This window comes from Medicago sativa, chromosome 5 (genome assembly GCF_051527215.1).
Source record: "Medicago sativa cultivar Bolivia chromosome 5, Bolivia_mono, whole genome shotgun sequence".
In the NCBI taxonomy this organism is placed as follows: Eukaryota; Viridiplantae; Streptophyta; class Magnoliopsida; order Fabales; family Fabaceae; genus Medicago; species Medicago sativa.
The window spans coordinates 32,740,392-32,752,446 of NC_140753.1; the positions used below are offsets into that span (position 1 = coordinate 32,740,392).

The 12,055-nt window shown below is 32.9% G+C and overlaps 1 protein-coding gene across 1 annotated transcript; it reads left to right on the forward strand.

Moving 5' to 3' along the window:
• The first annotated feature begins 278 nt into the window (after nucleotides 1-278).
• Nucleotides 279-5,168, forward strand: AFP1 (ABI five binding protein). Its single transcript, XM_085715115.1, has 2 exons — nucleotides 279-1,398; nucleotides 4,498-5,168. The coding sequence occupies exons 1-2, from the start codon at nucleotides 630-632 to the stop codon at nucleotides 4,926-4,928; spliced, it is 1,200 nt and encodes a 399-aa protein (XP_085571241.1). The 5' UTR covers nucleotides 279-629; the 3' UTR covers nucleotides 4,929-5,168.
• The last annotated feature ends 6,887 nt before the right edge of the window (nucleotides 5,169-12,055 follow it).

Consider the following 12,055-nt stretch of genomic DNA (forward strand, 5'->3'; position numbering starts at 1 on the left):
ATCCCAAAAACCACGTTCCTAATTGTCGACACGTGTCCTCTATATATTCACAAGTTGCATGACAGTGACCTGAATTCGCAAAAGCACAAAAACATTTTGCAGTGAAAAATCGCGTCACACTCACCACGTGTCGATCCACAGTACCCTCCCATGATCGCCACTTGTCTCTTCATTCCACGCCTTTCTTGTCACATCCCAAGGGCATTTTCGTCATCACATTCACCTTATTCCTTTTCTTCTTTTCTTTTCCTTTCAGTTTCAATTTCAACAACAAAACAAAAACAATTTTTGTGTTTTTTTTTTTAATTATTATTTTTGTTTCACTTCATTCTTCTTCCTTCTTCCGTTTCCTCTTCTTCTTCAATCCTTTTGTTTTTTTGTTTCTTGCATTCTTCCATCTCTTCAAGCTTCTGATTAATCGGAAATATTATATTTTCCTCGATTGTTTCCTGTTTTATCGGGATAATTATTTTATTGACTTAATTTGAAATTATTTTCCCATCGATTTCAATGTGATCTGGGTCTATTCTATTCTTGGGTTTACCATGGGTTTTTTTGCTGATTCAAATAATCATTATCATCATTTTATTATTTTTCTTCCACTATGCTATGAATAAAAATCTGTGAAGATGGATAAGTATCCGAGAGATCTGCTTGAGAGATTCTTCGTATCAACGACAACAACAACAACAACATCGACAACAACGATAACACAGACACAACAAATCCAGCAGAACACACAGCATCATCAACATCAATATCGTCAATATCTTCGTGAGAATCAAGAAGAGGAAGAACAAGATGAAGATGAAGAAGAAGAAGATGAAGGTGTTGAGTTGAACCTTGGTCTTTCATTAGGTGGTAGATTTGGTGTTGACAAACATGCAAACAATAAGAAGCTTACGCGATCTTCTTCAGTGGTTGGAACAATGCCTTTGCTCCGGGAAGATATCGCCGCGGCCGCCGGAGTGGCTTCGCCAACTCCGGCGTATCCGACACTTATCAGGTCATCGTCGTTGCCAACGGAGACGGAGGAAGAGTGGCGGAAGAGGAAGGAGTTGCAGACGTTGCGGCGGATGGAAGCTAAGAGACGGAGGTCGGAGAAGCAGAGAGTTTCCAAGTCGGAGAAAGATTCTACCACCGCCGGTGGTTCGGAGGAAATTGAGGGTTCAGGTGTAACAATGGGGTTGACCAGGTCAACGGTTGGTGCTGCACCCCCACCTTTTAATTGGGCTAATGCAACAACAAAGCAAGTTGTTCTTGGTGATGTTTTAGGAAAAGGGAAAATTGGGGTTGGTTTTCAAGGATTGTTTACACAACCATCTTCTCAAGGTTCAGTAGATTCACAAGGTGGAAGTTCTTCATCATTGTCTGAAATGGATAGCAAGCCTTTTCTAGGTAATTTTTTTTTTATTTACACTTTTTGTTCTTTCATTATGAATTTTCTTTATGCTTTTGTTTGTTTTATTTTAAGTAAGGTTTTGATGATTGTTGATTAGTTGTTTCCTTGTATGTATTGTGTTTATGTTTTGTTTTTGGTTTTGTGTGTAGATTGTGTTTGCTTTTGATGAGGACAGGTTATGTTGTCTATTTCTAATCTTGTGTTTCTTTTATTTTTTATATAATTTTTTAAACTAGTTATTATCTGTATGGCTTTTTTTGAAAGTTCTTATGGATTATGTGAGTTGAAAGAAAGAGCATAATTTTTTTATTCCATTCCCATTTGTTCACACACTTTCTCTCATAAATTTTAAAAATATACTACCTAGGTGGTTGAAATAGTCTTAGGGTGTACGTTTATTAGATTTTATTTACAATTTGCTTAAATTTATTCATCTTTTGACATATCACATAAGCATTTGTGTAAGCATTTCATAGAACTTGGGAGAACAAGTTATAATATGTCCACATGATGTTTGAACTTATTTTAATAAGCTTTACATGATACCTTAAGGAAACAGCTTATAAGTTAAATCATTAAAAACACCTATTTAATAAACACTTATTTTTCAGCACTCGTAGGCGAATTACATATTTAGCAAAATTGAATGAAGAGTGATCTTTCACTCATTGAATTTCAATTAACTAAAGTTGCTTTTACTTGTTGAGCTATTTTATTATATTTTTTTTGCTGTTTTTCCTTTTATTTTAGTTGTTGTATGTTTGAACTGTGATGATTTAAAACATGGGGGTAATGAATATTATTCATCTTAAAGCCACGGAACATTGTAATAAATTATTTTTTCTTTCACAATCTATTATGGGATTATGTATTAGATATAGTTTTAGTCACTTTATTTTCTTTCTTTTAAAGTTTCTCTTGCTTTACACAACAATTAATTTTAACACCAGAAAGGTAAAGAAGATGCTGGCTTTTCCATAAGAAAAGTTATTACATTCTACATTCTTATTTAACTTGCATTACCACTCTATTTATATCTATATTGTCGCATTCCTGATTCCTCCAACTTGACGTGTAATTGCACTGAAGACATGGAGTAAATTTATACAACTTCCACTCTAGTATTGCCGATTTGGGAATTCACCCTTGTTGCTAGTTAGGTACCAACCATAGTCTTAAAGTGCGTCCGCGACCATAAATGCAGTCACAATATAACGGTTTTAGAGGTCTTCGCAACGGCATTGCAACTGCAATTGTGGGCGCCTCGGCTGCATATGCCCACCTTCACTGCAATTTAAGGTTGTCATTTTGAAAATAACTAGTGAACCATGAACACAATTTGAAACCATGGTACCAATTGGTTGTCATTTTGAAATTCTGTGGATTTTCATCTTGTTAAGTACTTTAAACTCTCTTCATTGTCATGGATTGTGAAATAAATTTCATATTATTGATGCTTCTTGTTCGCTTCTTTGAAGCAATATGTATACCTTATGTTTGTGCTGGTAAACATATAAACGGGTGGAGGGAAAAGACTAATTCACTACTGTTTTAAAATGAACTTTGCTATATTTTGGTATGTGTGATTACGATTATGCACACGTTCTAGGTTCTACATTAGTATTACTGGAAAATGCCCTTGTAATGTTCACTCGTTGACAGTTTTAATACATTAGACGATGTTATGGGATTTGAACTTTTGCCAACCTCTTGGAACTTCTAGACTTTAATTTTATTCTAGCTTAAATTTCTGCATATCTATGTCGAGATAAGAAAAATTTCAATGACTATTACTATAGTACTTATTTCTAGCTCAATTTGGGATCATATTTTTGGACAGTTTGAAATGTTATGATAAAAGTCTTCGCGCATCCTTACTAACATGCAAGATCACTATATATGTCCTTTTGCATGCATACTTACCAATATTGCGAAATCTATACATATGCTCTGTTGTTTTCTTGCTATGACAATTTCGACTATGTTAAATGAAACTAGAAACCAAAAACATTGCATCTAAAGCATTAAGACTTTATCTCTAAAGAAAGAATCATCTACTTATCGATTGCATGAGTAAACTATCTTCATTGACTTTACGTTTAGGAAGTTTCCCATAGGATCAAAGGAATATGGACAAATAATAAGGGTGTGGGGGTAGGAACAAGAGCAATAGAGCTACTTCTTAGTTCTTTAGTTTCACTATATAAGGGTGTGTGCTAGATATTGAGTAGTCATTTCATTGTTTTTCTTATATTTTTCTTTGAAACACATTATCAAAATTCTCTCTATATGTCACTTGGTTTCAATACAAAAGGAGAAAGAATTCTTGACATGATAGTGCCAAAAAAGTATGCACTGGCAGATTTTTGAGTTTTACTTCTGAACTAATATTTCTGGTTTAGCATATGGTAATAGCCTTATTTAGAAAAATATTCTTTTAAAGACATTTTAGTTTTATGTTTTTACATTCTTTTAAAACCATTCTTCTGGAATTCCGTATTCTGTTGCTGTGCTGTATGGCTTGGCATTGAGTTTCTTTCATACCTACTGCTTCCATATGAGCAACTGAGCGTATCTGCATGTTAGGATAACTTTTAGCTTGAAGTGTTGGTGATACTTGCAGAAAATCATGAGCAGGAATAATCAAGAACACACATTTTTTTGACAGTTTTTTATCTTTTAAGTTTATGCTATTTGCTTTCAAAATTTCATTGATTAGTCTTTAATTCATGCCACTGTATTCCCAAGGATTCTCAGGGCTAGGCTAGCTATCTTTTAGAGAATAAAACAAAACATAAGTTGAAAAAAGAGAAGGGAGCTAAAGGAAATTTAAAATCTCTAGTGTTATATCCCGTTCCTTTATAGGTTCACTTTGGTGTGTACTTTCAATGATAAAATCTGCAAGCAATTGCATTACTTGGCTGAAAATATAATGAAAACAACTTCCAAGTGTTAGCCCAGTAAGAGAGGAAAAAAGAAATAAAAAATTTGGAAAATTGATTTGATCCAATAGATACATGTTACTTCCTTATAATTTCGTTTCTTGCCGGTCTCACTGTTACTAGTTTTATTATACACTTTGATCTGCATCACAGGATCAAGCAGTTGTGGCGATACAAGAAGCCCAGCTAGTAATCAGTCCTTACAGGAAAGAAGCAGCCAGGACGCCGTTGGCTCTTCAGGAGGGCCAAAGACAAATGAGAATTTGACAAGAACAACTTCAAGAACCGAAGTGATGGAAAATGCATCCAAGAGATCCTATCAAACCCAAAATATTGGGAAGGAGATTGGAACAAATTCAGTGGAAGACATGCCTTGTGTATTTACAAAAGGGGATGGTCCTAATGGAAGAAGAATTGAGGGAATCTTGTACAAATATGGCAAAGGGGAAGAAGTGAGGATAATGTGTGTGTGCCATGGAAACTTTCTGTCTCCAGCTGAGTTTGTTAAGCATGCTGGTGGTGGAGATGTTGCACACCCTCTTAGACATATTGTTGTTAACCCTTCTGCTGCTCCCCTTTTGTGATGATGGGAGTCCCTTCAACTGTAGGGCTGTGTAATATATTCATTGTTGAAGAGAAGGAATATGTTAATTAGTTTCATAGTTTCTTTAGTATGTACCTCCATTTTTTTTTTTTGGCAAAGATCTTGAGGTTTAATTAAACAGTATTATAGAGTTAATTGATTCCCTCCTGGAATGGAATGTTTGATAAGGTTTGTCCCTTTGATAAATTTATCCACCATAGCAAGATTTATCTCTTGAAAAGGAAGTTATATTAGGATAAGTAATAATGTTTGTAATGTTTGTGCCTATTTTTTGGGTTTTCATCATATTTCTCCCAAAGAAGATAATCTAGACACTGTCAAATATTAGATGTGAGCATTTCTTCCATAACAACCACAAAATACTTTCCTATGATTTCTAACTTCTAATAATACATCCAAAACTAAAAGGACTGCCATCCACATTTTTTTTTTGAATAAAAGGACTACCATCCACATTTAAAATCATGTCATAAGAAGTGGAGTTATTTTTTGGTTCAAAAAATGGAGTTCCTCTTGCATGCTTAAAATTTACGATCTTCACTTCTAATAGTTGTCTATATATTTTTGGACTAAGAGGAGTGCCAAATACACTTTGTTGTGCAATGACTAATAGGCCTGCTTTGTAGCTTACACTAAAGTATGCAACTTAGCAATTAAAGAAGCCAAAATTTCACTAGACCAAAAATGGTGCTATCTACTACACAAGTTCTTTCAACCAAATCAATATCATTAGTGGAAAACATATGCATGGTGACTACTAAGGCTGTGTTTGGTAACACAAAAAAGCTAGCTTATAGCTTGTTGGACAAGCTTATAAGCTTGCTTTGATAGAATGAGATGTGTTTGGTAAAGAGCTTTTTTTATTAGCTTATAGCGTTTTTTAAGAAGCTATTTCAAGTAGCTTTTGAGCTTTTAGCTTTTAGCTTTTTACATTTTCTTCCATTTTTAACCTTTAACATTATTTTATTATTTTTTTATAAACAAAAAACTAGCCATGTTAAAAAATAAACTACCCACGTTTAGGGATACCGCTGCACTACCTCATTGCTCTTTTTGTATTTGTTTTATGTTTGAAACCGTTTTGTTATATTCCTATTACATATTTAGCATTTTTTTCCTTTTCGCATATTTACCATTTAAAATAAAACACACAAATTTTTCAAAAGTAAAAACTAAAACATGCAATTTTTCATAAAAAAATTGAAAGGTATGATTATGAAGTTGAGCAAATTTAGTTAAAAAAATATTTCAATGAAGTTCATATTTCAAATTTATAATTTTCAAGAGGAAAAATACATAAATATATTAGTTAAAAATGTTTATACATTTTTTTAGGTGAAAAAATGTTTATACATATAACTTATATAGATTAAACATACATGTACTTTTATGTCATTTCATATTTATTAATTACTTAAAAAACTAGTTTTACCAAACACTTTAATTTCAATCAGCGAACTTTTCAGCTATAAGCTTTCAGCTATCAGTCATCAGCTATAAGCTAGCTTTTCAGCTATCAGCTAGCTTATCAGCTATCAGCTAGCTTATAGCTTAATTTTACCAAACACACCCTAATTATTTTATAACAGAAATATTTTTTTATATTGAAGGATATTAAGATCAAATGTAATATAAATCCCTTTAATTAGCGTTTATTTTACGAGCTAAGAATTCATCAAGAGAAACGATAAACCAAGCTAAAATATTTGAGAACAAAATATATCAACCAAATTTTGTAAAACATGATTGATTGACTGTCACTATCAGCTTATTATGCTACCGCAAACAACATACAAATCAAAGGAATTTTTTCCAAGTTGGAGTGGAGTTTATCTTTGCTCCATTTTGTTGGGTAATCAAGTGTGAGTGATTATGTCCCACATCGACTAGGAATGGAGGAAACAAAGGATATATAAGAGAGGGAACCCATAAACCCATTGCCTTAAGGTTTTGGGTAAGCGTGTGGTGTTTAAGCCTCTTATGGTTGTGGACGTTTGACCCATTGCCGCTTCCCGGACTCCCCAACACATAACACATTTTATGTTTGATAATGTTTGATGTTTTTTTATTGATATGTTTGATGTTTTTTATATCCCGGACTCCCCAACACATAACACATTTTATGTTTGATAATGTTTGATGTTTTTTATTGATATGTTTGATGTTTTTTATTGATATGTTTATGTTTGATAATGTTTGATGTTTTTTATTGATATGTTTATGTTTGATAATGTTTGATGTTTTTTTTATGTTTGATATTGATATGTTTATGTTTGATAATGTTTGATGTTTTTTTTATACTCCTTTTTAATGCATAGACGTGTGATATGTGGTAAAAATAAAATAAAGGGCTGAGATTAAAAAATAAATCATACACGCTTCTCTTTTTTAAGACAACACACACCTTCTTTCTCTTATCATCGCTGTCCATCCATTCCCGGACTCCCCAACACATTTATGACTCCCCAACACATAACACATTTATGTTTGATGTTTGCTCCATTTACTCCTTTTTAATGCATAGACGTGTGACATGTGGTAAAAATAAAATAAAGGGCTGCGATTAAAAAATAAATCATACGCGCTTCTCTTTTTTGAGACAACACACACCTTCTTTCTCTTATCATCGCTGTCCATCCAGCGACGAACCACCATCTTCGATTCCTCCCGTCCCATCCTTCACATCATCAATTCACTCAAAAACTTTCTCGCTATTCTTAACCGTCGAACGCATCACAAAAGTTTAAAAAATTGATTTTGTTTTACATAGAACAAATATCTCTACAAAATACAAATCTCAATTATCATTTTAAATTGCACGCATGGATATCATTACTTCTTCGTTTGTGTCCATTAATTTACAGTACTCAAACTATTAATTTATTTTATCTTTGTGTACCCGTTAAGCTATCAAATTCGTGTCCACGTTAGATTTTATCCGCAGACATCATGCATATAAATTTTTTGTCACCCCTAATTACTGCTATTATTTGCATTATTGTTTTCCTTCATGTGTTGATTATTACTATTATTTTCATTTGATCTTTTTTTGTATTTGTATAGTTTTTTTTGTTCTTTTAACAACTAATGGCTAGCATTTGTCAATAAAAAGTCATTTATTTTAAGGACATAAGTTAGATGCATTTTCTTACATACTTTTTACTAATGGCTAGCATTTGTCATTAAAAAGTCATTTATTTTAAGGACATAAGTTAGATGCATTTTCTTACATACTTTTCGTATGATTTTTCACATCAAATTCACTCTTTGTTGTTATGACAAACTTTGAGAAAATTATGAATTTGAAAAATCATTGGTTGTTATGAGTATTTTATGTGAAGAACCACATGAAAAACATTTAAATGAATGCACCTAAGTTTTATCCTTATTTTAATTATAGGAAAAAGTTTAGATGTATTTTCTTAGGTGCTTTTTTGTATGGTTCCTATCTAAACTACTCATGATTTTTTCAAATCCACAATTTTTTCAAAGTTTGTTATAGTCACAAAAAGTGTATTTTTAGCTAGAACCATACGAAAAACACATAAGCAAATTCACGTAAGTTTTGACCTTAACTCTAACTATATATTTGTTTTTCAATTTTCTCGTTCACTAAATTTCATTTTAAATTATATTTAATTTAGCATAACTTTTGTCAATTTTAATACATAATTCATTCATTTTTTAAATAATAAATTGATAGAGAAAATTTTAGATATTTTTTATTAAATAATTTAATTTAATCAATTTTATATATTTATAAGGAAATAATTTTGTTTGCCTACATGTGCTCATTGTTTAATTCTAAACACACACTCTTGATGATTTTTTTCAACTTAGTTAGCTATGGTAAATTTATATTATACTTTAGGCATATATTAATAGTTTATTTAATAAATTACAGATTATAGTATAAGCAATCTTTTTCTTTTATTACTTCTAAGTTATATGAAATTTTAATTAATTAGCTCATATTCAAGAACTCCATACATGAATCAAAAGAAGTTTGTCATAAAGATAAATTGAAGCATAATTTTTTCTAACTCATAGACACATGAACATATGAAAAAAATTAAATAAAACTTTTTTTTTTTTACCAATAAAAAAAAAGTTAAATAAAACTTTGTACTACATTTGGGTATCGAAATTAATTCTAAGAACATCACATAATGAAATTGTCGATTCATTTTTTCTTAAGTAATGAAAACGGTGAATTAAGAACATATACTACTATAGTATCCGCATCAACAAATGAGTTTATCTTTGTTCCATTTATGTTTGCTCCATTTACTCTTTTTCAATGCATAGATGTGTGACATGTGGTAAAAATAAAATAAAGGGCTGGGATTAAAAAATAAAAATAAACATTGGTTCAATCAAAAACAAATCATACACGCTTCTCTTTTTGGAGACAACACACACCTCCTTCTTTCTCTTATCATCGCTGTCATCTCTCTCCTTGCCGGAGCCACCACTCTCCGTCCATCCAGTGACAAACCACCACCTCCACCTTCTTCGATTCCTCCTGTCCTTGTGTCAGTGCGGAGACAAGTTTACTAGAGGCAGGTTTCTCCATTTTGGAGGAAGGTTGATCGGATGTCGAGGAAGGTTGCTCTGTTGCAGATGCATGTTGCTCGAATGCAGAGGCAGGTTTCTCCGTTGCGGAGGAAGGTTGCTCGAATGCAGAGGAAGGTTGCTCAGTTGCAGAGGCTGTTTGCTCGAGTGAGGAGGAAGGTTGCTCCGTTGCGGAGGCAGGTTGCTCAAATGCGGAGGAAGGTTGCTCCGTTGCCGATGAAGGTTGCTCGAATGCGGAGGAAGGTTGCTCCGTTGCGGAGGCTGGTTGCTTGAATGAGGAGGAAGGTTGCTCCGTTGAGGAGGCAGGTTTCTCCGTTGCGGAGGAAGGTTGCACCGTTGTGGAGGCTGCATACGTGTCAAGATAAGAACAGTTGCAATGATTATTAAATAATGGATTTTATGACAGCTATTCTTTTACAACCGTAACTGAAGTCTAACAGTTTTCTAATTAGTTCTATTCTTTTATAACCGTAACTGAAGTCTAACAGTTTTCTAATTAGTTACTTTGTTAAAACTATACTGGCTTTTATGTTTGAATTGTAAGCTTCACAAATAATTGTAACTGATGTCTAACCGTTTTGTAGAGGGTTAGTTAGTTTGTTAAACTATAGTAACTATTTTTTATAACTAACTGACACTTCATTTCATCAAGCTTGTTAATTTTGGTAGTTATAGTAATTAATGAACCAGTTAACCAATTGATTTTTGGGGGTTATTCTAATGTGCTGAGGAATGACAACGTAAATTTAGATATCTTGAATAGTACTCCCTCCGTCACGTTTTAAAAAATAAAAAAAACTAGTAGAATTATTGTCGCTTTGTAATTTCAATGTGAAACTAAGCAAGTTTTTCCAGTTTTGCCCCTATGTAACTGCACACGCTTATTTTTGAAAAAAGCCATCTTGAGCCATGTGTGAAATTACATTTAATGCTAAGCACCAAGTGAGTCTTTCAAGTATTGGCAGATGAAATAATTGGCGCTGGTAAGCATGAAAAGTTGGCAGCTAATGTGACTTTTAATCTTTTCAAGCAACTTACTTGTAAATGTGACTTTACAATAAAAAAATTGTGAGGTTAGTTTAGTAAAATTAGTATGTCTGTTGACTAATTAATTGCATTTCCTAATTTATGCGCAAAAACCTTAAACGACTAATATTGTGAGACGGAGGGAGTATCTTACTTTGTGCTGATAAACACATAAATGGGTGGGGAAAGAAAATTAATTCAGTGCCTTCTGGTTTTAAAAAATTAACTTTGCTATATTTTTGTAAATGAAATTAGGATTATCTAAACTGGCTTTGGTTTCTAGATTAGGATAATTGGCCAATGCAATGCACTTGTAATGTTCACTCGTTCAAAATTTTCTTTTCATACATTGGATGCTGTTATGGAATAGCTACTTGTGCTAAATTCTTTGAACTTTGCTTGAAATCTGAACGATAGCTTTTCTTAAATTTCTGCTAAGTGTGTCAGGATAACAACAATTTTAATGACTATCATACTCCAGCTCGATTTGATGGATCATCCTTTAGGACTGTTTGAAATATCATGCTTTGCATCCTCGCTAACGTTGCAGGATCACTATACGTCTTTGTGCATGCTTACTAATATAATTGTATAAGTAACCATCTTCATTAACTTTGTAGTCTGTAGCTAGTAAATGTCCCATAGGACTTGTTCTGTACTTATCACAAGATGGTACTCGAATAACTAAGTTGATATTCAATTATCACATGCTAATTTCAGACGATTAGAAGTCGTTAATTGAAAGGTAGTCGAGTACTATAAGTTGGTACTCCTAGTAACACGACGTCAAAGAAGTAAAAACAACTCTATAAATAGGCTACTTCGTGTGTGTATATGGCTTAAATACGTAAAAGGTAAGTTTGTGTGTTTTTGGTTTTCGTCCCTGTATCTTTTTTTTTCTTTCTAAAACAAACCCTGTAAGTTGTTAACTTTTTGATTTTAGTCCCTAATGTTAACTTCTGTTACAAAAACGCTTAGTTGGCAAACGGAGTCACACGTGGCAATCGCTGACATGGCAAAAACGCTTATGTGTACTGACATACCAAAGTGACTAGATTTGAGGGACCAAAACCAAAAACGTAAAATTGCAGACGGATGAAATTGAAAAAACGTAAAATCAAAATTTAAAATTCAAAAACTAGATCTTCTTCATCTCTATGTTTTTCCTTCTTCATCTCTAACCACAATTTCTTCATCTAGGATGGAGTTCCTTTTCTCATGAAATCCGGCAAGGCTCTTCATACTAAACGGTATGAAACATTTCATCTTTGTTTAGAAAAACTGCAACTTTTGAATTAGCTTTGCATTATTTGGAATCATGAGTTACAAAACATTCCACACACAAAAATGTATCAGTGCAGAAATCAGAGTACAATTCAGACACGTCCCGGGTAACTTGTACAAGCGGAACTTTGGAACTAATTTGGACAAAGCTACAAATGAGCTTGTGCTTCGTGTACAACCTGATGAAGCTATATATTTGAAGATCAACAACAAAGTTCCTGG